The following is a 26,615-nucleotide window of genomic DNA, read 5'->3' as shown; positions in this document are numbered from 1 at the left end:
AATGTTTCACTAGTGTCAGCTTGACCAGCTATACTACACCCAGCTATACTACACCGCTTGAAGTGTTATTGCCACCAATTATTATCTTTATAATTGCTGCCATTGTAGGCCCACTTCAAGACCATGTCGTTTATCTCAAATCAGGGGCTGAGCAAGGATTTTTTCATGAGAGGTGGCGAATTATACTTTCAAAATTTTAACAGGATCTCAAAAACATTTTTTTAAAAAATTTATATAAGACAACTGAAATTCTTAAAAATTTAATATGGGGTGCCGCATCAAGGTGAAGATGCAATCCCTCAACAAATACCAAAGCAGCCTTGGACTATAAGGCCGATGTGGTTTCAACTTTTCAAAATTGTGTACAGTAAAGTTGAAACAACTTTTTCAACGCTATATACAATAAAGAGTGTACTATAATACCACATAAGTCCGAAAAAAATCTTGGATCTTGAAATTTTTTAGTAGACCCTAAAAGTGCAGAAAGAAAGGTGGTTTGACATCTATCAAACCATCACCCATAAGATCACTGAAGAACGTGCAGGTTTGTTCACAGAAATGGTTGGATTATGAAGGATAAAACATGTTCATACTTTTATCTTTATGAGTACTAAGGAGCAACCGTTTCGAACATGGGCTTGCCATCTTCTTACGACAGAACAAGGAAAACATATTCCAACATGAGTTGCTGCTGCAGCAGTGGTGCTTACCCTTTGATTTAAGAAATGGTTGATTTAAGAAGAGATGAAACATCATTGTCGATTTAACAAGACCACCTTACGATTTTACATTTTATATTTTTTCTAATAGATTTTTTTCTTTATGATGTCGACTGTAAAGATAAAAGGCAAGAAAAAAAGAGATGTGAATTCCTGGAAATTATCATTAAAATTGAGCTTATAAGACTTTTTTTTTTAAGAAATTACCTTCCACATTAAAACTAAAAGCAATTTTATATATATTCGATAGTTATAATAAACGAAGCGTGTTCTTTGAATTATAAGCAGTTTATAATTTCACCAATGTCAGACTCCAATTGGAATTGAGTACACGATTATCACCTCCGGCTTTTAGCCTTTAGGCAAAATTGCAGACACGCTTTGCAGTTAAGAAAATTGCTTGATGCGATTTTTTAAGAGGAAACTGCATGACAATAATCAACCGAGGCTATTTGAGGTCACCTTGCCTTAGGTTATTCGGCCCTGGGCAGACAGTATGAAACTGTTCGTTTTCCTTTTGAGCGCCATACTACCAGCGAACACTCACCAAAAAGCTTTTCGCCCACCTGTACCAGAATTTCTAAAATATGTTCAAGAAATATAAGAAAGATATTTTTTAGTTATCATCTATTATTAAATATGGGGGTTTACATACGTCTTATATTGTTCTCCTTTAATATCTAATTCTCCACACAACTAAGAGCTGATAATTAAACTCACAATCTAGTAAATCAAGAAAGCCAGACTAAAGTATAGCAAACCGAGATAAGCTGGCATAATAGGTAAAAAAAACTTATTTCACTAGCGATTACTCGGTTATGTCAAAACAAAGTTTAGCTTCATCCCAAGGACCATTTATCTCAAATTTGTATTCCTGTATTATCCTGATAAGCCAGTAAGGACATACAACAGTAATGAACAATAATAGGGCTAGAAATAGAGCAAACAAGGAATGGTGAAGGGGAAAAAGAATGGCCAAAGTTGCACAGGTCAAGTGGAGAGAAAAACACAAGTGCACTTTGGTGGAGTACTTCTTGATGCAGTACATCACTAGTGGAGAAAAAAGAAAGATCTGTAAAGAAAAAAGCATGATGGAGAACACATGATGCCTTGAAGGAAGGCCGGAAGCAATAAGAACGGACGCCACAATGGACGCATTCAGGGGGATATTGCTGGTTAGTGTTGGATTCTTCAAGGCCCCAGGTGGTCTGATGGTTGAGCCAGAATAATCATGCAAAAAGAGATGAATAACAAGCAGGAAAACTGTTAGTGCCCAAATGGAGTCTGAACTGATGGATCCTGTGAGGGTGCAATAAAGTGGGGCTAGTACATACAAGCCACTAATGAAGTAAGCAATGTTAAGGAGGTAATTAAGAAGAAGGGAAATAGAAAGTTTCGTTTCCGTTAAGACAAGCACCAGGAAGCCCATCCCAAGGAGAACAGCATTAACCAGGTGGAGTGTTCCATCTATTCTGGCCGACAATGTGTATGTCCAGACACGGACCACCAGAACTACAAACACAAAGATACTGAGAGATGGAAACTGAGTCCAGCATCACTTTAAGCAAGTATCTCTTTACAACATTGGCATTCATAACCATATCTTCAAGAGAGGATTCGTCTGTATAATTGTCCGCACACCCAGGTTGCATGCCACCATATGCCACTTTCTTCCATTTGGCTCGAGCTTGTGTATTCAAAGTTTTGTTCTCCTCCATCGATTAAGCTACCAACAATAGTTAAAGCAACCAAGGCTACACTGGATAGATACACTTTGGGCCAAGAAGTAACCCTGAAGACTGCATCTAGGTCTTATGAGTAGCAGCACACCATCAAGATTCCGGTTCTATAACGTAAAAATTGGCAGCCCCCATATAGTCCTTATCCACATGGCCTGCCATAAATGAACATTAGGGATCAAAATTAATAAAAAGAAGTGCACACACACACTCTCGCAGTCTGTAAGACTTAAAAGTAATCTTCAAGTAAACCTTAGTTTCTCCATGCACACATACCATAAACAATAAAAGACTGCCATTTCCCAACCTAGTCGTACAAGTAAATATAACATCCAATAATTTGCTTATAGATGCAAGTGTGCACATAGGCAGACTGATATACGAAAAGGACAAGAGGTGCATATCTAATTTGCAAAGAACATAATATTTAACAATACTACAGACATCTAGGGCTCCATATGGGAAGTTCGAGCTCGAACTCGACGCATTCAACCCATTTTAACTCGTTGAAGTGTTAACTCATTTAACATGAATGAATGTAAGCATGAACTCATTAACTGTGTAAGTGTTAACTAGTTTAGCCAGTGTAACTTGTGAAAATTTGTTTTTACTCTAAAAGTTAAAACCAGTAATTTGGTGAACCGGTTTTGGCAATATTATATAGATTACCAGTTTGCGAGTCGAGTATAAATGAGTCGAAACATGAACTCGACTGGTTTATCATTTCGACCTGGTTTATTATTTCGACTATGTCACATAGGTACGGGTACTGGTGCGGGTACGGGTACCGGTGCGGGTACGGACCATGTTTTTTATATATATATTTATATATACAAAAAATTTCAAACAGAATAACATATTCACCTATATATATATATATATATATATCAAAAAATTACAAATAGAACCCCATATACATATTCAACCATGACAACTTATATCTAAAATGCACCTAGCAAGACAGAACCAAAAGATGAGAATGAGAATGTTAAATAAAATGCAGATTTAAGTGGTCATGATAAAGGTCAGAACCATGCCAAAGCACAAATATGCACTAAGCAGCACAGGGATAAAATGTCATGTAATCAAATGCCACAATCACAACACAAAGATTCACATAGATGGACTTGCAGAGAGGGACATCTAAAGGGTCTTTCAGCAAACGTAACCATACACCAAGACAGCGAAAGGGGACACTACAACTACAAAAAAAAACGAACACTAAGACGAAAGGGGAAACAAGACAACGAAAGAAAAATGGACAGCGGAACAAGGGAACAACAATAGAGAACCAATATTATCGTTAAATCTTTTTTGCGACAATATGTCATGATAAACCCAGGACGATGAAAGAAAAATGGACAGCGGCACGCCAATCGAAAGAAAAAGCACCATAACGAGAAAGGGGCAAACGCCAGTAGAGAAACGCCTCCAATACGCCTCCAATCGACCCCACAAACTTCTTCTTCTTCTTCCTTCTCTGAAACTCAGCATTGAAACTCAGTTCGTCGTCTTCCCTTCGCTGCTAACCATACGCCGTTCGCCGTCGCCACCTACCGTCGCCGCTCACCGTATGCCGTTCGCCGCCTGCTGCCGCCTGCCAGTCTTTCGGTGAAGGTTGAAGACCGAGGTGAAGGGAAGCCGAAGAACGATGGTGGTTTAACTTTAAGGGTTAATAATTTTAATGTGAAATATGTAAAAAATGTTAAAAAGTAAAAAACGATAAAATTCAAAATCGAACATATTTAGACTTGGTCAACTTTGACCGAGTCTAAAAAAGGTCAAACATGACCTTGGGTGCGTTGACCGAACCCAATGCGGTCAACGCAGCACCCATGCCGCACCCAAGGTGGGTGTACCTGTACCGGTACCGGTGTCCTGACTTACCATTTCGAGTATCTTTGTAAGCTCGAACTTGGCTCGTTTAATGAGCCGAGTTGTTTCAAGCGAGTTCGAGTCGAGTTAGAGTTGGCTCAGCTAGTTGTGCAGCCCTACAAACATGTAATAACCCTTCAGGTTTCTATTATATTCCTTTTGCAGATGACAGATATCCAGAAACAACACTCTGAACTTAAGAAAAAATTTCGAAAGATGGATTTATCAGCAAAACATGCACTCCATTCTTATAAATTAAGCAAAACAAGAAGAAGGCATGGTAGATAGTTCAAGTCAGACAATGCTTTCCAGGCAGATGCACTTCCATCAAAACAGTTCTCAGTGCATTTCATCATTCGACCATAGCTCCATATTTGTGAAAAAGGCAAAACAACTTGTTTTCCAAGGGACACAATATGCAGTTGCCAATATACATATATATATATATATATATATATGTTAAGACAAGAAACCTAGACATAGGATGTCATACCACTCAAATAAAGAAGCTATCTTACAATATTTTTTCTGGGAACTTCTCTCAGAAAAAGCATTGACTTAGAAAATCAATTTCCCAAATGACAAGAGTTGCTGACATTAAGTTGATCTATGGCTTATTTAACGTTAAGCATGGGAGAGGCACAACGATACTTTGGGTAAGGAAAAAAAGGATTGCGTCAACAAAAGTATGCAGATATACATGACTTCATAGAACATATTCGCAGTTAAACCAATCTCCATCACATAGAAAGAAGGTCAGCAATCACGTCTAACAAAGAGAAACGATATAGCTCATATAAGTCAGACAATGCTTTCTAGGCAAATGCATTTCCATCAACAAAAACTGCTCAGAGCCCAGTGCATTTCATCATCCAACCCCATGAGTCCATGACAAGCTCAATGGTCTCAAGATTCACAAACAACATAACAAGCATAAAGGTAGAGCGATATAGAGAAGAAACTGACAAAGGGTGTAAAGGATCTTTAGAAAAAAAAAAAAGACAAAAACCAAATATCTAAAAGCGAAGATTACTTGATCTAGTAGGTCCTCAGTGAGACTGCTTATAATTTTCATCAATGATAAATCAGGTCTCAAAGATTACATGCCATCATCGAACCTTAAAATAATTGTGAAACGAAAAGAAGGAATAAAAGTATAAAACACAAATAAAATTAAAAAAAGATAAGAGAGGTAGTTCATGATAGAAAAATATTTTCAGTTGAATGTCGCAGTACGTTATTCACTATACCTTTGGCAAAGAAGGCAGAGTGACTCAACAAATACCTGCCATTGGATATCAGCCCTTTCACCCAAAGCATGGGATGGGTTACTCTAAAACCATCAAAATGTGGCACAAGAGACCCATTAAAGGGCTTATAAAAGAGAGAGAGAGAGAGAGAGAGAGAGAGAGAATGAGAGAAGAAGAGAGCGAGAGAAAGAGCGACAGAGGCCACCAGCCAAAAAACCAACAAAAAATAGCCCAAAGGCCAGTGCATCAACTCAACCCCAAACTCAATAGCTATCAACAACATAATAAGCAAATGAGGAATTGAAAAGAATGAAGCCAATGTACACAAGATTCACCTGACGGACAATAAAATAGCTTAAAAATCTTCCAACCATATATCTTTTAGGAGATAAGTGCCAGTTCTAATTTGTCCTCAGAAAAATGCTTGGGATGTTCATAAAATGAAAATCAGGCCACAAAGATTACTTGCCATCAGCAGACCCTCAACACCCTCCAACCACCCAAAGAAACACACGTTAGCAAGAATTTTCTAGAATTTTCTTTTGCATTGTATGCAGTAAATTATTCACTATACCCATGACAAACAAAGCAGAGTGACTCCACAATATCCAACATCTGGAACTGAGATTGGTAACCTGAAAAGCTAAACCACCAGAAAATGGTGGAACAGGTCACCGAATAGCTTAGAGAGAGAGAGAGAGAGATTGAGGGACCAACGGGTGGATAGGTACACCAATGGCTACAACACTCTACTAGCCACTGCCAATTACTGGTTAGACAGAGAAAGGGAGATGAAAAAGGGTTAGCTCCTATAAGTCAGACAATGCTTTCAAGGCAAATGCATTTCCATCAACAAAAAAATGCTCAGAGCCCAGTGCATTTCATCATCCAACACCACGACAAACTAGATGCATTCACATTAAAAAAAAACACACACACACAGAGGACACATTGACAGACGTGCATTGTATGACAAACAAACATTAGCAAGAATTTTCTTTTGCATTGTATGCAGTAAATTATTTACTATACCCATGACAAACAAAGCAGAGTGACTCCACAATATCCAACATCTGGAACTAAGATTGGTAACCTGAAAAGCTAAACCACCAGAAAATGGTGGAACAGGTCACCGAATAGCTTAGAGAGAGAGAGAGAGAGAGATCAAGGGACCAACCGGTGGATAGGTACACCAATGGCTACAACACTCCAATAGCCACTGCCAATTACCGGTTAGACAGAGGTTAGATAGAGACAGGGAGATGAAGCAGGGTTAGCTCCTATAAGTCAGACAATGCTTTCAAGGCAAATGCATTTCCATCAACAAAAAAATGCTCAGAGCCCAGTGCCAACACCACGACAAACTAGATGCATTCACAATTAAAAAAAACACACACACAGAGGACACATTGATAGACGTGCAGGCATGTAGATGCAGTGATAGAAAGAGAAGGCATGGAAAAGATGTTAACAACTTAAAAAAAAATAAAAACAGTTCCATAAAAGTGAAGTGAAGATTATGTGGTTTACTCGGTCCTCAGCGAGACTGCTTATAATTTTCATCAATGATAATCAGGTCTCAAAGATTACATGCCATCATCGAACCTTGAAATAACTGTTAAGCGAAAGAAAGTATAAGGCCAACATAAAATTAAGCAAAGGAAAAGAGAGAGAGAGAGAGAGAGAGAGAGAGAGAGAGAGAGAGAGAGAGAGGGTTTTCAAAGACTTTGATGGAAAAGAGAATGTTATGATTATTCTGTTGAAACCTTTGACAAACAAGGCAGAGTGACTCAACAAATACCTGCCAATGGATCTCAGCCCTTGCACCCAAGATGGGTTACTCGAAACCATCATAATGTGGCACAAGAGACCCATCGATTGGCTTATAAAAAAGAGAGAGAAGGATAGAGGGCCACCAGCCAAAAAACAAACAAAAGGTTTCCCTTCTTCTTCATTACCTCCTTAACATTGCTTACTTCATTAGTGGCTTGTATGTACTAGCCCCACTTTATTGCATCCTCACAAGATCCATCAGTTCAGACTCCATTTGGGCACTAACAGTTTTCCTGCTTGTTATTCATCTCTTTTTGCATGATTATTCTGGCTCAACCATCAGACCACCTGGGGCCTTGAAGAATCCAACACTAACCAGCAATATCTCCCTGAATGCGTCCATTGTGGCGTCCGTTCTTATTGCTTCCGGCCTTCCTTCAAGGCATCATGTGTTCTCCATCATGCTTTTTTCTTTACAGATCTTTCTTTTTTCTCCACTAGTGATGTACTGCATCAAGAAGTACTCCACCAAAGTGCACTTGTGTTTTTCTCTCCACTTGACCTGTGCAACTTTGGCCATTCTTTTTCCCCTTCACCATTCCTTGTTTGCTCTATTTCTAGCCCTATTATTGTTCATTACTGTTGTATGTCCTTACTGGCTTATCAGGATAATACAGGAATACAAATTTGAGATAAATGGTCCTTGGGATGAAGCTAAACTTTGTTTTGACATAACCGAGTAATCGCTAGTGAAATAAGTTTTTTTTACCTATTATGCCAGCTTATCTCGGTTTGCTATACTTTAGTCTGGCTTTCTTGATTTACTAGATTGTGAGTTTAATTATCAGCTCTTAGTTGTGTGGAGAATTAGATATTAAAGGAGAACAATATAAGACGTATGTAAACACCCATATTTAATAATAGATGCTAACTAAAAAATTGCTTTCTTATATTTCTTGAACATATTTTTATATTTCTTGAACGTATTTTAGAAATTCTGGTGCAGGTGGGCGAAAAGCTTTTAGGTGAGAGCTCGCTGGTATTTTAGGTGAGAGTTCGCTGGTAGTATGGCCCAGGGCCGAATAACCTAAGGCAAGGTGACCTCAAACAGCCTCGGTTGATTATTGTCATGCAGTTTCCTCTTTCTATAATCTGAAAAAATCGCATCAAGCAATTTTCTTAACTGCAAAGCGTGTCTGCAATTTTGCCTAAAGGCTAAAAGCCGGAGGTGATAATCGTGTACTCAATTCCAATTGGAGTCTGACATTGGTGAAATTATAAACTGCTTATAATTCAAAGAACACGCTTCGTTTATTATAACTATCGAATATATATAAATTGCTTTTAGTTTTAATGTGAAAGGTAATTTTCATCAATGATAATCAGGTCTCAAAGATTACAGGCCATCATCGAACCTTGAAATAACTGTTAAGCGAAAGAAAGTATAAGGCCAACATAAAATTAAGCAAAGGAAGAGAGAGAGAGAGAGAGAGAGAGAGAGAGAGAGAGAGAGAGAGAGAGAGAGAGAGAGAGAGAGAGAGAGAGGGTTTTCAAAGACTTTGATGGAAAAGAGAATGTTATGATTATTCTGTTGAAACCTTTGACAAACAAGGCAGAGTGACTCAACAAATACCTGCCAAGTGACTCAACAAATACCTGCCAATGGATCTCAGCCCTTGCACCCAAGATGGGTTACTCGAAACCATCATAATGTGGCACAAGAGACCCATCGATTGGCTTATAAAAAAGAGAGAGAAGGATAGAGGGCCACCAGCCAAAAAACAAACAAAAGGTTACCCACAGCTCAATGCATCAACTTGACCCTAAACTCTTCTTAGTTCTCTCTAGCTCTACCAGTTCTCGAACCTTGGACCTATCATTATACCATCATTAGGTTGTACCACAAAGGCCAGCTAAGAAACATAACAAGTGAAGAAGGAACTCAAAACAAATGAAGCCTATTTACACAGGATCCTGAAGGGCACTAAAATAGCTTAAAAGTTAAAAATCTTTGAAACATATATCTTGGAGGAAAGAATTATTCATCTAGAGAAAATCAGGTCTCAAAGATTATTAGCCATCATCGGACACTCAACACCCTCAGACCACCCAAAAACATACACACATACGTTTGTAAGATTATTCACAATGCCCATGATAAACAATGTAGAGTGACCCAATGAAATCCTGCATTTGTATCTATTCCCTTATAAGGGGCATTGACATTAAAAACCATCAGAAAATGTGGAAGAAACCATTAAAGAGCTTTTAAAAAGAGGGTGGCTCTGGTACATCCAACAGCTCCATCCAGCGGACACCACCAATTGCTAGTAAGAGAAAGTAAGAGAAAGGGGGGGGGGAGAGAGAGAGAGAGAGGACTGGGCTAGTTTCTGTAAGTCAGACAATGCTTTCTAGGCAAACACATTTCTATCAACAAAAACTGTTCAGCGCCCAGTGCATTTCATCATCCAACCCCATGACGAACTCAATGGCTGCATAATTCACAAACAAAGGCCACATGGACAGACGTGATAGGCATATATACAGGTATAAACAAAGGATATTATTAACGACTTTTCCAGAAAACAACTAAAACAAAAACTACATAGCAAAAAGCAAAGGTTACTTGATTCAGTCACTTGTCAGTGACACAGCTTATAATTCTCACCAATGATAAATCAGGCCTCAAAGATTACATGCCATCATCGAACCTTAAAATAATTGTGAAACAAAAAGAAAGTATAAGGCCAAAAAATTAACAAAAAGAAATGAGAGTGTGTGTATATGTGTCTTCACAAGGCTTGGCTGGAAAATAGTAGCTCATGACAGAAAATACTTCTTCTGTTGAATGTCATAGTACGTTTTTCACTATATCTTTAACAAACAAGGCAGAGCAACTCAATATATACCTGCCATTGGACCTTGGACCTTGGACCTTGCACCCAAACGTGGAGATGAGTTACCCAAAGACCATCATAATGTGTCATGAGAGACCCATCAAAGGGTTCATAAGAGATACCGGGAACAAAACAAAAAAAAAAAATGCCCAAAGCCCAATCAACTCCACCCCAAACTGAATAGCTATCAAGAACACAACAAGCAAAAGAAGAATTCAAAACAAATGAAGCCAATGTACAATAAGATATGCTTGAAGGGAGTTGAAAGAAATTAGAAATCTTCCAAGTGATACATCTTGGTGGAGAGAACCACTAATTCTAATTGGTCCTCAGAAAGATTCCTGTAATTTTCATCAACAGAAAATCAGGTCTCAAAGATTACTTGCCATCATTGGACCCTCAACACCATCCAACCACCCCAAAAAACATAACCACATACATTTGGAAGATTTCTCTTTTGCGTTGAATTTAGCAACACATTATTCATTATGCCCATGGTAAACAAAGGACTCAACAAAATCCTGCATTCGTATCAAAGCCCTTATGAGAGAGAGAGACTGCCAGAACGATAAATACATCTGACAACTCAGACTACCAGCTGCCACCAAGATATATATATATAGAGAAGAGAGAGAGAGAGAGAGTCAAAATTCTCCTGTTGCAATGGGAAAATTTCAAGGGGCTTTTGTTGGTGCCCCAAAGTTATGATCGAGATGATAACACCAGTTGAAAATAGAATAAAACAAAAATTCCATGTTTCATTTTTCTGTTGTGTTTGGTAGCCTGGAATTTTCATCCAAGAATTAAAATTCAGCTGTTTGACGAAACAAGCATTGAAATTCTAGAATTTTTTGTCACTGCTTGATCCCACAACTTCTCATCTATGTCACCTGAGGGAACGGTGTGGTTGCAGGTGCGGGTGTGGGGTGCGGCAAATCCCAAAAAAAATTCGGCGTGGGTGCAGCTATAATACTCTATAGATAATACTCAAAAACATTATCCAGTAATAAGTAATATGACTAGATTAGCTGCACATGTAGGAAACTAATATATAATTCAAAAACATCTTACATGACTTTCTTAGCTACACGGTTGCCAGATAAAACTCGTACAAGCACAAACAAAAAAGCTGATAACTAATATATAAGTAAGAGATGACTGAGAACTAATATATAACTAAGAACAGTATTCCTCAACAGAAAAGGCATGGTTTGGACAGAACAGATTAAACAAAAATACTAAAATAAATTAACAAATAACATTATAACAACATAACGACATAAAAAGGTAAAATAACAATAATGAAAAAGTGAAAAATAGCAGAACAGCATGCACAAATTGAGGCAAATCAGTAGAAAATAAGCCAACACATGAAAAAAACGAAATAAACAAGATGTCAAGCATGAATACATTAGGAAGAAACAAAAAAACCAAAGATTTGTAAACTCACGTTGTTGTCGCCGATTCACAAGTTCATAAAATCAATTATGCTGTCACCGATTCGATGCTCACGGTAAGTCAACAGAGGATGAAGGAGGGAGGGCAGCCGGAAAAATCAGATTCTCGCCTGAGGAGTCGTCGGAAGTCAGTTAAGGAGGTCAAGGGAGGTGGGCGGCGCTCCAAGCAAACGGGTTAAACCCTAAACGCGTGAGCTTTAAAAAAAAAAGGACAAAGTTGTCACCGGCGCACACGTGGATAAAACTCACCCGAGTCGGTGCCTGTAAAAAGACAACTCAAATCTAAACCAATTATTTATCAATACTCTAATAGTTCTTTATGATTTTTTTGATGCATGAAAATCATGGCAAAATGCAGGTACAAACATCAGTATCTTCAAAAGCATTCTTCAAGACATGATTTCTTTCAACTACAATTACGCACCCAACAACTGTATAACAAAAAGTATAAAATCACATGAATGAAGAGGAAACAGAGACCTTGAGGAGCAAAAACAGCAACAGCGATCCCAACAAAGCAAATTTTCTTCATAAAACTACATACAAATCAAACCAAATACCCTAAGAAAATAGATATAAATCGAGATAGAAAGATGGGGAAAAGAAGAATAAGAATAAGACATTATATCAGCAGATAGGATACATACATAAAATTCAACATCCAAAAGCATATCATTTTAAAATGAAAACAAAGACAGGAAAATGCAGCAGAAAAATAAATAAAAGGCAAACAAAGAGGAAATATCAAGATAGAAATCCACACCTGAAATAGCTGATCGACACGGGAGAGAACGTCGTGAGAATGCAAAGGGAGGAAGAGTCAGCCCTCCTATTCATCCAACAGCGCGCTACAGCTGCCTGTAGGATGAAGAACGGTGATGAAAGCCATCCACTCCCCTCCTCCCCTTTTTCCTCTATGCAGGATGCCCGAGAGAAAAGGCAGATGGAGGCGATGGGGCAGAGAGAAAAGAGAAATGGAGGTTTTCGCCGTGTAACCGATAGGGGGAAAGAAAAAAAAAACGAAGGAGCAATGGCGTCGCTGTAGGGGAGAGCGGAGGAAGCCGCGGTGGACAGCTGAAGACATCACGATGGAGGAGAGTGAAGCGTGTCCAGCATAAGTGAAGGAAGCAACTGAGGGTTTTCAGAAGAGGACCGTCACAGCGGCGGGCAACAAGAGAAAGGTAGAAGCTTCAGAGATCTTATTCTGCACGCATTATGCCCTCGCGGACGAGGGTGGCAAACGGGCCGGACTCGAGCTGCAGGCCCGACCCAACTGTCCGGTCGGGCCTCGTAGGCCCCGTTTCTAAATATATGTTTTCGGTCCGTGGGAGGGCGTGTTATACACACGTAGTAATTGTACAACCAGCTGAATTTTGTTACCAATATGTATATTTACTTTAATACTAAACATTATACATTAATAAATTATCATATATTTGTCATTATTTCATACTTTTGTCATATCACATCTTGTCATTATCTCATATTTTTATCATTATCATACCTTCGTTGTTATCTCATACCTTCGTCATTATCTCATGCTTAGTGAGAAAACACTTTCAAAATGTTTTTAAGCAAAACTGAAAAGTTTCTCTTTTACAAAAGTATTGATGCCAGCATGACACAAAGATCCAAATCAAGGCCAGACATGAGATAATTATAAAAGCATGAAAGCAGAAACATAGAGATGCTAGGGCTTTTTAAACGATGTACAACGTTAATGGGAGTAGCATAGAAACATGGAACAAGTGATGACAGAACATATTCATAGAAATTTTGAGTTGGACATGCCTGAATTGGACAAACATTTGTGGAGTTGGAAGTGCCTCTAGAAGATTCCACATTATCATTAGGACGGGGTCCACAAAATCGTGTGACCTCGAGCGGTTGGCACTTGAACGCAATGGATTCCTTGTAGCCTGAGCAATTCAGACAAATGCAATCCAATAAGACATATTGTATGGTAAATGTGAAATTTAACTAAATGAAGAACAAGATTTCCCATTATCATTTGTTCAAATTTCCCATGCATAGACAAGCAAGATAAAGCTCAATTTGTTCAAAACATCCCTTAGTCACTGAGAGCATAATCATTCATAACACCCATGCATAGACAAGCAACAAAAAGCTCAAATTTTTTTATAACAATCCCTCGGCCACTGATAATGAAATGATTCATAAAACGGTATTGAGTCGCATCACTAGATTGGACAAATCATAACTCGCAGCTAAATCACCCCAAAACCATAAACTAAGTTGAAGTTAAAACTTTTGTCTAGAGATGTAGACATGAAATCAATGGAAAAAAGAGAGCTGCATGTGATTGCTAGATAGCTAAGCTTCTCCCAGTACGTTGAATCTCCTTTCAGGTTCATAAGACCAACTAGATAAACCGTATTTACCAATTTTCCTTCTTTCTTTGACATTTTTTTCTGAAAGTAATTCAACAGATAAAATTTAATCTGAAATTTAATCTGACCACGAAGAAACAAAAATAACTTTCTAGTTATGTCAGTTACTAAAATTGAAGAAGACTGATCTATATTAACTCATGATACGTGTTATGTCAAGAATAATGTTGTGATCACTGATCATCAGTATGCAATACTCATCAGTAGCATCATTCTATTTCTACCAATGGAGACAAAAGGCAAAGGGGAAACCTAGGTAAGTCACCTACTCAGATGAAAGGAAAAAGGAAAACCAAAAAGGACAAACAGATTTTTTTTTTTTCAAAGAAATGCACAGTTACAAGTAAGACAACTACATTCATTTGTGTTTATCAGGTCTTCAAGCGTGGATTGGTCTTCTGCTAACAAGAACATGTACTCAGAAACGTGATCCTCTTTGCAAGGATTTTCGTCCTTCAACCCCCATTTCAAGGTAGCAACTACTGCCTTTCACCGTACATGAACATCCAAAGTTCTAATTTCAATTATATAAAAAACCAAGGAACTCAAGTGCGGATTGAATGAACTTCTAGACTCTTTTCTATTCAAAGGTTGAAAGCCTCAATAGTCCCACCTGAAGAAGGTAACCTTGTTATTTAGATAGGAGAGCGGCGACTCTACTTGTTTGCACTAGACTGCCCGTGTCATCTCCGCATCAGGGAAGTTCAAGGCCGTAAGAATCGGATCCTAGCGGATTAGGTCAGACCCAAAAAAAAAGATCTGAAATTTTGTCCAACCGAAATGGAAATTTCAGCTTATCCCACAAACGACCTCACATTTAATCTTATTTCCACATGTGCCTTAGATGGAGTTTACTTTCACAGTAGCTTGAGTCTCCACGACGTTGTTCCTTACAAGGATCACATACACTAAGACAAAGAGAGCAAATGAAAAAGGACCATACTTGATTCAGGGTCTTCGACAGTTTGTAAATTTACCTCTTCCTACAACTCACCAAGTGGTTGGCATCTACAATCCAAGTTATTGCACGTATCAACAGAAAAGTTTGCAAGTGAACATAGGGAAACGAGGCATGATATCATCTCCAGCTTTAAGGTTGGCAAGGCCCCAAGAATATGCTACCAGATTGATGGCCTCCGTGGCATTTCTTGTGAATACAACAATTTCTTTAGGTTTTGAACCATCATGAACCATTAATGGAAACTGATATTTTCTTCCTTGCCGACTCAAAAGCATCGGTGGCTTTTGCACTGAATTAATAGGAACTGACAAACCACAAATCTATCAGCATAACATTGCTCAAAAGGAAACTTCTATTAGTTACAAAGACAACAGTAACTTTATCTATGAACAATGATAGACAAACAAAACACGAAAGTAATAAATGGGGCTAATCCATAACCCTCCAGCCAACCAATCAACGACTTGAGCATTGAACAAAGCATTGTGTTAAGTACATGAAAAAAAAAAGAATACCGGCAGAAATAAGTAGCAATAGTCTACTGCCCACTATGCAGAACTACATGCATCAATATGAATGAACTTAAAAGCAGAAAGCTGCTTCAGTTTGAGGAATACCAGCAGAAATAAGTAGCAATAGTCTACTGTTCACTATGCAGAACTACATGCATCAATATGAATGAACTTAAAAGCCACAAAGCTGCTTCAGTTTGAGGGTCACAAATTTATCCATAACGCACATAAAATATATCTGAATATAATTGAAAACAATAGAAAAATCTAAGAGCTTTGCAAGAAGTACAAATTCGTGCATCTATTCCTGAGGATGCATGCAGTCACACTGATAATCATTTTGAAAAATCCAGAAAATTGACAACAGAGCTAGCATTGTAGGCCATGCAAAATCATATTGGGTTTCAAAGAGAGATCTACTAACAACACCATTGCGTCAGATGCTGTATTGCAGATTCTAGATGGCCAGAGTGGTGGTTGACCTGTCATGGTTGTCAGAGGGTAATGGATGACTCCTAGTGACCTGATCCACAAACACAAAATTATTGAACTCAATCCATATCTCTTTCCATGGAAAGAGATGAAGACTCCACTTTAATTTCATGCTTCAATCAATGGTTGTCTGTCAACATATGCAGAACTTCAATAAATAATGACACAATATGCTTATATAGATGCTTTATCAGCCTGATTATAAAAGGCACAGTCAGGGATGTGGCAGATATTCCAGGTTGTTGAGATCTGATGGAGACCCTGATTATATTCTCGACATAGTCCACTACACCTGACATAGACAAGATAGCTCAACAGTATTAGCCAATGATTTCACTTGTAACATATTAATTATAGAAAATTATTAATATGAATGAGTGTACAGGACATTAAGCACTTACATGGGTCGGACTGCTGCTACTAGAAACAATGAAAAAAGGTAGGCGACACTGAGGTTCCAGGGTCTTTTCAAATACACAAATAATAAAACAATGAAATAATGCACAATACAAAATTATTGAAAAAAGATTAAATCAAATGATTTATCATGCACCCAATGAACTACAACTTGTGTTCCTTTCTTGATAATTGATATACAGAAACATAGAATTATAGAACAAGGAATTTTCTATTCTTGTCTCCTTTGCAAACAGGCCAATAAAACTAATTAACTGAAGAGTGGACCATTGTGGGTGTCCTACTGTGAACATGAATGTGAGTGAGCAAGCAATCAAGACAATGGAGAGAGAGAGAGAGAAGGGTAGGTATGGGGGTGTTAGGTTGGGATACCCCAAGTAATGAATATCGTGGTGAACATTTGAGCTGTAGCCCTCACATAATCACAGAGAACATCCGAAACAGCATATGGCTTTTGAGATGTAGGTGCATTGTCTAAATACACCAAGTTGGAACCATTCACCTCATACAAAATTTATGTAGTCACTCTCAAATGCAAAACGAGAAACCAAGCCTCCACCAAGTAGAGGCCTCTTGGAAATAAAAGACAACCAGCAGACAATTTAGGATCATGTCCAGTCACATGTAAATTAAAATAAAGGGACCACCGAAGTGCTAGAGGAATAAAAAAAAATTCAAGCCCCAGATTGATGACATAAAAATGCATGGATACAGACATGGGTGGAGCCAGAAATTAGTAAAGTGGGGAAAAAAGGAAGGGGCATAAACCATTTCTAAAGAAGTATTGAAACATTTAAGAATTCAAAGGGCTGAAGGCCTCGGCTGATCCTTTTATTACAGAACTATAATACATAAAAGATATTAACTACAACTAGAATGAAACTAAAAATAAAGATGAAATAGATTAAATTTATACAACTCACAAAAACAAGATTAGGTGAAGCCAAGGACATACAAATATGCAGCTTCGATAGAACTTTTCAAAAATTTCACCTAGTGCTTTTGAAAAGAAATACCCTAAGTTTGGGTTATGCAATTAAGATGGAATAATGAGTGAGCTTTAATTACTTGTCCCAAATGGTCTACCTCTTAGAAGACAAAAGGAAATGATGGACAATTCATCACGCTCAACATGGTTGGACTAGGTTTGAGGGGTTTCATCTATTTCATGGAAGGACTAGCAATTTGGTAATGAAATGGGCAAACATTTTCAAGACCAAAGGGAGAGTGGTTAGTTCCTCCTATGCCTAGGAAGCCTGGAAACATACGAGAGACGTCAAGTTTTTACTTTGAATTTTGAAATAGTTCAAAAATGATCAATTCAACTCATAAGCTTGAGTGCTCGTGTTGTGCAAATAATATAACCTTAATTTACCTATAGTACCATACAAGCATTAGGTCTTATTTCGCATCAATGTTGTCGAATCTTTAGAGGGAATGTCTTTCAATTTCCAAAATATGAACATAAAGGAATCGTCCTCAGCATCCTAGATAATAAAAAAAAAGGAGCAGATAATGACCCTAAAATCATACATCCACGAGAGATTGTCACATTCAATTCTTGTGAGTTCAGCCTTCATGTCATTCAACTCTTGGCAGGTAGCTTTTGCTTTTTTTTCTTCTTTTGCATTCGGCTTTTTTCCTTTTGATTTTTTTCCTGTGTTTGATATTTTTTTTTAGGCTGACCTTCACCTTTGAGGGAATACCTCACCACCCCAAAGGCTACTACGAAGCTCCACCGCTTTAGTGGTTATGTGTAGCTTTGTCACGTGTCCAACCCGCTTCACCTTACGGGTTTTCAACGAGCCAAAAGTTCGTAAGTCATTATTTTCACGAAATAGACATAAATCACCTTTATGCCTACCCGGTACTCTCGATTACTGACTCAGAGGAACGACTACACAAGCCCCGAAGGCTACTACGAAGCCCCACCGCTTTAGTGGTTATGTGTAGCTTTGTCACGTGTCCAACCCGCTTCACCTTACGGGTTTTCAACGAGCCAAAAGTTCGTAAGTCATTATCTTCGCGAAATAGACATAAATCACCTTTATGCCTACCCGGTACTCTCGATTACTGACTCAGAGGAACGACTACACAAGCCCCGAGCCCATCTCTCAACTCTCATTTTACTACCTGCCAAGATCTTACAGAGCATATTGGCTTCTCCCTCAAGAAATTATCCTGCTAAATCCTTGCAGACGCTTGATTGCCAGAGTCAATAGCATTTCCTAGTCTTGTCTTTCTCAACTTCATAGGATTTTTCTTCACTGCTCATATCCAGGATTTTTCTCAATTTTCCTCTTCCATTGATGGACAACAAGAACTTGAAATTTCCACCTTACACTTAGAAAGACACTAAAAATAAATCAAGGCACATCATTGTGTGAGAAAACACTTTCAAAATGTTTTTAAGCAAAACTGAAAAGTTTCTCTTTTACAAAAGTTCTTGACATCAAATGGTATGTCACCAGGAGCAAGGAACTAGACTCCCTAAAGAGATGGGTGAATGTAAAACTTGGCTGGTTAAAAGAACGAACTTCACCAACTCTCCCATAAAAGTAGGGTCTTCTATACAAAAGGTTGGTTTAAGGGTGATGACTTCCCATAAAAGTTGGGTCTTCAACTGATTGAAAGTTCCACAAATGGTTTGGGTTAAGTTCTTTTATCAAAAACAACTAAAAGTTGAGAAAGAGGGATAAAACATTAGTAGCTAAAATAGGAGGCATCAAAAGCTAAGGTCTCATTTTTATGATACAAAATCCAATGCCCTAAATGACCCCAAGAATCACAATGTTGTTGTTGATAACTAATTAATTAGTTTTCCACATGGAACTTAAATCAATTTAGACCTTGACCCACTAATCGGCTTACATGTGAATAACCGAAGCTAATGCTTCTACAATCAACTCATTTTTTAGCATTGAAAAAGGAAAAAAGGAAACATCTCCAAGTCAAACTAATTATGTGCATCTTTAAGTCCTTAACACTAAAAAACCATTTACACATGCAAATGCATAAACAACAACAAGGGTACTTACTCGGATGTCTTTTGTCAATTTTACTGTATTCTTTAGTATGCTTTCTTCAATGAGAGAAGAAACTACAACTAGAGCAGCAATTGAGGCCAGCATCACATCAAGATCCAAACCAAGGCCAGACATGAGATAATTATAAAAGCATGAAAGCATAAACATAGAGATGCTAGGGCTTTTCAAAGGATGTACAACGTTAATAGGAGTAGCACAGGAACATGGAACAAGTGATGACAGAACATATTCATAGAAATTTTGAGTTGGACATGCCTGAATTGGACAAACATTTGTGGAGTTGGAAGTGCCTCTAGAAGATTCCACATTATCATAAGGATGGGGTCCACAAAATCGTGTGACCTCGAGCGGTTGGCACTTGAACGCAATGGATTCCTTGTAGCCTAAGCAATTCAAACAAATGCAATCCAATAAGACATATTGTATTGTGAAATTTAACTAAATGAAGAACAATAAAATAGGTCCTACAAATTGAAAAGTAAACACAATGTAATCAAAAGGTTCTTGCTTAATGGCCCTACCAAAATGAGGACTTCTATGAAGAAGTCATAAGAATCATGCAGGAAGAAGCAAGGACATCATTTGTTCAAATTTCCCATGCATAGACAAGCAAGATAAAGCTCAATTTCTTGATAACATCCCTTAGTCACTGAGAGCATAATCATTCATAACACCCATGCATAGACAAGCAACAAAAAGCTCAAATTTTTTTATAACAATCCCTCAGCCACTGATAATGAAATGATTCATAAAACGGTATTGAGTCGCATCACTAGATTGGACAAATCATAACTCGCAGCTAAATCACCCCAAAACCATAAACTAAGTTGAAGTTAAAATTTTTGTCTAGAGATGTACACATGAAATCAATGGAAAAAAGAGAGCTGCAAGTGATTGCTAGATAAGCTAAAGCTTCTCCCAGTACGTTGAATCTCCTTTCCATGGTTCTCAAGAAGTGAACAAGTAAATCTATATGTTTCTTTGTGTGTGCATCTTAGGTGTGCACTTTAGTTGGACAATCAAATCTTGTACTAGGTAAACAGCCAAATTATCGAGCTCTCCTAACTGCAGTAATTTTTCTTACAAGTATATCATTCTAAAGGGTTAGAAAAATCACATTTGTGTATCTCAAAATGGCTTAAGATTGTTGCAATTTTGATCCTCAGTAGAAAACCAAATTACCCATGGATAGCAAAAAAATTTGAAAACAATGTTTGCTTTTCATTTTGATTTTAACTTCCATATTAGGCCTCATTGCATCAGATCCAACTGTTTGCATGTTTTAAAATTTCCCTCATCCATTTGTCCCCATTATCACGTCGCAGAATGCTCTCTATGCGCATTAGCTCATGGTGGTTCAACGACTGAACCAACCTACTGGAGACAGTTATTGGCCCTCCCCTCACCCGTACTGAGGCATTAACTTGCTATATTCATGAGTGATTAAAGAAATGGATGGCCCTCTGCCCTTAGAACCATTTGGAGGAGTCTATGTTACGTACTCTGAACTTCTAATCCAAGTATATGGGCACATCTAGTTTATAGAACAGTTGATGATCTCAAATCCCAGATATTCAGTTACTAGGTGACCAAGCCATTTTCAAATATTTGCATGATAGCCGTGTCACTAGGGGGAGCTGTTTGAAGCATTTTGTGTGTTTTGTTTGGCTACATGTTTATCTTTTCACATCGCTTTTTATCAACATTATGTTCCAAATTTTCATAACAAACTGGATAAATTTTCAAATTTTTTTGTTTTTGTTTTCCTTTGTCAAAATCATCAAGAATTTTTCTTTTCAATGTAATCTTGTAGGGTCTCTTCAGCCTATAGGGTCAGTACTATCATTCAATTTGAATCATCTATTAGGTCGAATCGAAATCAGTATCTATGTGTGGCTGGGACGAACATTTTTCTTGATTTATGTCAAGTTTTATAATAAGGATTAAAATTATGTTTTCTCCTCTTCATATTCTCGTTTGGTTCATTTTCCACACTTAATGTCAATCCAAATACTTTATCAAGAATAGAAGAGCACTTCTCCATGCATGCATAGCTTTTGCCTATTAATCATTGACAATAGTTTAACAAGTTGTAAGAATACGGGCTCCACATAATCCTTCTATACTACAAACTTGCGGCGGGAATCTAACCATCTTTTACTTAGTATGATATGATATGACTCGGCAGCCCCACTACCTTTGCCTTGAATGAGTAGTCTGGTAGGGCTAAGAAGCGAAGTGTTTAGTAGGAATCCAATGTTTCTACATTTGTCTACACGTTAGTATTCGTGTCAGTGAAACTACGGCTAGCATTATCTTTTTCAATCCACAGAATTTCTTTTTGGTAGTATCTAAGCCATGGACACAATGAAAACTGCTTCTTTTCGGAAAACTAACTCACGTCATTGGTCATGCAATTTAACATAATTCGTTTTCAAACAAAACTAACTTTCACGATGGAATGTAGAAACCACAACTGTATGCAAACAGAAGTGTATTTCTAGAATAAAATAAAAAGAAGTTCTTATAAATAGAGCTGCGCTTCTGAGGCGCCAAAAAGTTCTTTGAAAAGTTAATAGCATGATTCTGAGACGATTGATTCAACCTTCATTGCTCCACACAACTGCCGCTGCTTTTCCTCTTTTTCTTTTTTCTTCATTTCCATTGTGGCTGTGCCACAAATTATTCATGGCTTCTCACCTGTTCAGTTGTGGCTTTGGGGCATAAAAGGAGAATTGGTTGATATGTACACCCTCACGAACATATTCTGGGTTTTCGGTGAAAAACCTGATATAGAAACACACATAGCACAAAGAGAAAATGAACAGATGAATTCTAAACTTTAGTATTTTCTAACTCTTCCAGCAAGAGCTCCGTCTATATGTGGCTAAATTTGTAGTCCCAAACCATGGCTTGCACACCCTTTCTCACTTCCCATTTTGCCCTAGAAGAAAGGCTGCATTTCTTACATGTGCAGCCTATGTGACCTTTTAATTTATAGAGATAATACAAGAACCAAATTAACAAGATTTGAAGGAAGACGAAGCAAAAGCTAGCACAAGAAACGAAGATTTGTTGTTTCCATTTTGGTATTGATGACAGAGAGAAAGTAGCCAATGGGTTGACCACCACAACCGAGAGGATTTATGTTAACATTTAATTTCTCTCAAATTAAGTAGCAGTTTAACACAATTCAAAGACATCAGCATTCATATATGTTTATATACCTTTCAACCTCCGATTTTGAACGCACCCGCTTGCCATTTGGTGCAACATAAAACCTGAAAAAGGCGAATCTTTAGTTGAGAAAAATATATAATGACCATCAGATAGCAGAAGCGATCAATTTGAAGCAAAGACATCAAAGTGAGTTTATGTTGTGCAATCCACAATAACTCAAGTCACTCAGCTAAACAGGTGGCTTAAAGCCTTCAGTTGAACAAGAGTCTGATACAGGAGTCGACTTTTTGCACTGTACGATTGAAGAGTTAGAGAGATTTGTAACACGACGTAAAAGAGAAGAACCAAAAAAGGGGGAACAAACTTGTGTTCAGAATTTTAACTTGTGATTTGGCCTCGGAAGGGTCAATAATCCTGGGACAGCTACCCTTCAAATTGGAAACAACTCCTTAAAATATAGGCTTGGCTTTGGCTTTCATGTAGTATTGGATAAATATTGCATTGGCATGGATGACGAAAAATTAGGAGTATTGTAGAGTTACTATATTTACTCTCTCTCTCTCTCTTTCTCTCTCTCTCTCATATATATATATATATGGTAGATACATAGATGCTAGATGGATAACAAACCTTCTTAGCCCTTGATCCCAAAAAAAGGAAAGAAAAGGTTATAGGGATAGGGTATTTTTGTTATATAATATTAATTCACGATTTTATCTTTTTATTTTTCTTTCAATCACCAATTTTAAAAAATTAATGTCACCAATTTTAAAAAATCAATGGCTGAAATTTTTTTCCTCTTTTCTCTCTTCTTATATATATATATATATATATATATATATGGAAATTGACAAGACAGGAAAAGCAAAAAAGAGACATACACATCAGCAAATCGGTAGTCCCACCAACGGTTCCTAATGCGCAACAGCCTCTCCCATCCAGGAGGAGGCTCAGGCGCATCAATTGGGTCGTCAATCCCCCAAATCATGTCCTCGCTTGGCTGTATATCATCCGGAACAGCACACGATACATGTGGGTTCCATTTCTTTGCTTTGTCACACACAAAGGGGTCCACAAGAACGGCCTGACGTATATCTTCATACACCCGCTTTGAAGGGATAAGCCTCCACTTGAAGCAGGCAGAACATTGAACTGCAAACAAGCCTGTCCGAGCCGAACAACGGCACCTTGAAGTTTGACAGCAGCAGTCTTTCTCACGGTCATCCACATGGCCAGCAGAACTCTCGCCCCTTACACTTTGTTCCGCATCACTGTGAGATCCATTTCCCGGTACTTGTACACTCAAAGGAGCGACGACTTCAGCATTTTCAAGTAGATGATCATGATCTTGGGGTGGAAGCGGTCTCCAGGCGGAAGTCATCTGCTAATATATGTACGCAAGTTGTGCTTAATTAAAGAGGGAACTTGAAGGCTAAGCAGTAGGTATCTTAATCTAAAGCTACAAAGTCATGTACAGATACATATATGATCCTTGTTTTCCTATTCATTCCGTTAATTGGCCATGGGACAAATGGTAGGCAGTAAAACAAACCCTGAACAAACTGAATTGTAATCAATGTAGCTCCATTTATGTCTTACCACAAATCAAGATGCAAATGAAAGCAATATCAAGGTACAAAAACAGTTAATGCAAAAGATCATTGACAAGTTACAAGAAAAAAAAAATCATGCTTTCTTGCTTGCTAATGAGACAAGCTAGGCTTTGTCATCAACAAAAATAATAGATACACAAATACCACAATCGAGCTTGCGAAGGGATGGCATTTTTCATTCTTTAGAATTATAACCAAAATTACAATGAAGCAACGGTGTCATCTCTCCCTCTCTCCCTCCCACCGACACAAACACCTATATGTGTCATCTATATTGTCTACTAGTAGTCTGAACGCCAGGCAAAACCTGGGGGGAGCTTACCTCTCAAATGTGGTGAAAGATGCTTTTATATATATATATATATAAAACGCTGGATGCCTAATATTATCGAAAAGCTAAAAGTATTAAGGATTTGTCATTCAGAGCACCATAATGTATTCTTAAAGCATCGTAGATAACTGCTGCATCATAAACCTCGGCTGATGTTCATGTGGCCATCGACTATTTTTCAGTGATAATTTTTTACTTTTTAGTCATCCATTAACATTTTATGTCAGCTGCCATATGTATACCTATGAGAAGCTAAGGAAGAAACAATTGCAATTACTTGACAAAATGTCAAAGACGAGAAAACGACTTTCTTGCATATGATTTTTTTATAGTTGTTCAGGAAGATTTTTTTTTATTGTATTTTATTTTTGCCTAGGTTGCTTTTAACATATTATGAAATATTTTGACATTTCATCAATGTTATTGTAAGAAAAATAGGAGTAAGCAATATATATATATATATATATATATATATATAGTGCTGGATTCCTAATATTATCGAAAAGCTAAAAAATATTAAGAATTTATTATTCAAAGCACCATAATGTATTCTTAAAAGCATCGTAATAATTGCTGCATCATAAACCTTGGCTGATGTTCATGTGGCCATCGACTATTTTTTAGTGATAAATTTTTACTTTTCAGTCATCCATCCACATTTCACATAGGCTGCCATCTATATACCTATGAGAATTTAAGAAAGAAGACAATTGCAATTACTTGAAAAAATGTCAGACAAGAAAACACCTTTCTTGCATATAATTTTTTATAGTTGCTTTCGAAGAAAATAGTTTTTTTTGCCTAGGTTTCTTTTAACATATTATTAAATATTTTGCAATTTCATCAATGTTATTGTCAGGAAAATAGGAGTGTGTGTGTATATATATAGATATATAAAAGAGCCAATAGGGGGAACGTCATGCACGGACCAAGTGGGTTGGGCTGGCCTCCACTTGCTTCTGTGTGTGTGCGTGTGTATATATACATATAAGAGCCAATAGGAGGAACAGTCATGCACGGACCAAGTGGGTTGGGCTGGCCTCCACTTGCTTCCTTCTTGGCCCTTCCTCAAGTCTATATACCGTGCCTGTGTGCAAACCCAACAAAAATGTGTGGTCAGTTGGTTGGACCAAATTCATGATCATGTTTTCCTCATTTATTCTGATTATTAGAGTTATTCAAACAAGTCGCTTTCTATTATTTGAATAGCATCCATTCAACTTAAACATCATATCTTGCCCATATTATTGATACTCAAATGCAGGGTAGCACAAATTGAGTGCTTCTCTTAAAAATATTTATGTTTTTATATATAATTAATATCAAGCATAAAAAAATAAGGCAAACATAGAGAAAGGATCTGACTTTTTTCACCAAGTTTTTAGGTGGCAAATAGGGCACCACCCTTGCAACTGCATATGCCCTTTAATATACACATGTACTTATTAAAACATGCTTTAAAAGAATAAACATAGTTAATGAGGAAAAGATTATCATGACTTTGGTTTAACCAACTGACCATTTTTTTTTCTTAAGATTGGGCTGAGACAGATACAGGCAAGGTGTATAGGCCTGCGGAAGGGCAAAAAAGGAAGCAAGTTGTGGTCAGCCCAACCCACTTGGTCCCATAAATGAGTCTTCCCTATATTTAAACTTCAGCAGAGGAGCAAGGCAGATGGCCACCATCAAGGGGAGGTTGTCGCCTCCTGCTTCCCTTAGTACTCATGATGGGAAGGTATCAAACATCCTTGTGTTTTTTTTTTTTTTCCGCATGAAAGTGAATGTGGGCAGTCCATTGGACGATCCATAGTAGTCGAGTGTCACTAGCTTGGGGCAGAACAAAAGCAAAGACTTATATATAAAGAGTGAGACACATTGAATGCAAATATTGCTGGACAACTAAAAACTAAAAATGTGACGCTCAAAACACCATAATCCATT

General features: G+C 37.7%; 2 protein-coding genes, 7 non-coding genes and 2 pseudogenes across 9 annotated transcripts; 1 reads left to right on the top strand and 10 right to left on the bottom strand.

The window, feature by feature from the left end:
• Positions 1-1,443: 1,443 nt before the first annotated feature.
• LOC116248859 (phosphatidylinositol N-acetylglucosaminyltransferase subunit C-like) lies at positions 1,444-12,941 on the bottom strand (annotated as a pseudogene).
• On the top strand, positions 4,246-11,697 carry LOC116247569 (phosphatidylinositol N-acetylglucosaminyltransferase subunit C-like). The gene is made up of 2 exons (XM_031619744.2): positions 4,246-4,307; positions 7,478-11,697. The coding sequence occupies exons 1-2, from the start codon at positions 4,246-4,248 to the stop codon at positions 8,097-8,099; spliced, it is 684 nt and encodes a 227-aa protein (XP_031475604.1). The 3' UTR covers positions 8,100-11,697.
• On the bottom strand, positions 5,132-5,209 carry LOC116249378 (small nucleolar RNA snoR118). Its single transcript, XR_004171148.1, has one exon. It is a non-coding gene; the product is annotated as a small nucleolar RNA snoR118 (small nucleolar RNA).
• Positions 5,379-5,450, bottom strand: LOC116249432 (small nucleolar RNA R66). The gene has a single exon (XR_004171197.1). It is a non-coding gene; the product is annotated as a small nucleolar RNA R66 (small nucleolar RNA).
• LOC116249359 (small nucleolar RNA R66) lies at positions 5,992-6,062 on the bottom strand. The gene has a single exon (XR_004171130.1). It is a non-coding gene; the product is annotated as a small nucleolar RNA R66 (small nucleolar RNA).
• On the bottom strand, positions 6,397-6,475 carry LOC116249384 (small nucleolar RNA snoR118). The gene has a single exon (XR_004171154.1). It is a non-coding gene; the product is annotated as a small nucleolar RNA snoR118 (small nucleolar RNA).
• LOC116249394 (small nucleolar RNA snoR118) lies at positions 6,868-6,961 on the bottom strand (annotated as a pseudogene).
• LOC116249435 (small nucleolar RNA R66) lies at positions 7,117-7,187 on the bottom strand. Its single transcript, XR_004171200.1, has one exon. It is a non-coding gene; the product is annotated as a small nucleolar RNA R66 (small nucleolar RNA).
• On the bottom strand, positions 9,751-9,828 carry LOC116249387 (small nucleolar RNA snoR118). Its single transcript, XR_004171157.1, has one exon. It is a non-coding gene; the product is annotated as a small nucleolar RNA snoR118 (small nucleolar RNA).
• Positions 10,579-10,649, bottom strand: LOC116249438 (small nucleolar RNA R66). The gene has a single exon (XR_004171202.1). It is a non-coding gene; the product is annotated as a small nucleolar RNA R66 (small nucleolar RNA).
• A 9,060-nt stretch (positions 12,942-22,001) lies between the features above and the next one.
• LOC116247568 (methyl-CpG-binding domain-containing protein 2-like) lies at positions 22,002-24,111 on the bottom strand. Its single transcript, XM_031619743.1, has 4 exons — positions 23,612-24,111; positions 22,778-22,831; positions 22,251-22,337; positions 22,002-22,026 (listed from the first exon to the last, which is right to left on the bottom strand). The coding sequence occupies exons 1-4, from the start codon at positions 24,109-24,111 to the stop codon at positions 22,002-22,004; spliced, it is 666 nt and encodes a 221-aa protein (XP_031475603.1).
• Between the last annotated feature and the right edge of the window lie 2,504 nt (positions 24,112-26,615).

This window comes from Nymphaea colorata, chromosome 2 (genome assembly GCF_008831285.2).
Source record: "Nymphaea colorata isolate Beijing-Zhang1983 chromosome 2, ASM883128v2, whole genome shotgun sequence".
Taxonomy (NCBI): Eukaryota; Viridiplantae; Streptophyta; class Magnoliopsida; order Nymphaeales; family Nymphaeaceae; genus Nymphaea; species Nymphaea colorata.
The sequence above is the reverse complement of the archived record's forward strand: the minus strand, read 5'-3'. Positions and strand labels throughout refer to the sequence as shown.

Bases quoted from the DNA above. Each gene is read 5' to 3' on its own strand.
- LOC116247569 (XM_031619744.2), top strand. From the start codon at position 4,246: ATGACCTTGGGTGCGTTGACCGAACCCAATGCGGTCAACGCAGCACCC. The intron at 4,308-7,477 runs GTGGGTGTACCT...CTTATAAAAAAG, and splicing joins GCACCCATGCCGCACCCAAG to AGAGAGAAGGATAGAGGGCC.
- LOC116247568 (XM_031619743.1), bottom strand. From the start codon at position 24,111: ATGACTTCCGCCTGGAGACCGCTTCCACCCCAAGATCATGATCATCTA. The intron at 22,832-23,611 runs GTATGTCTCTTT...CGCCTTTTTCAG, and splicing joins GACTACCGATTTGCTGATGT to GTTTTATGTTGCACCAAATG. The intron at 22,027-22,250 runs GTGAGAAGCCAT...GTTTGCATACAG, and splicing joins CCAAAGCCACAACTGAACAG to TTGTGGTTTCTACATTCCAT.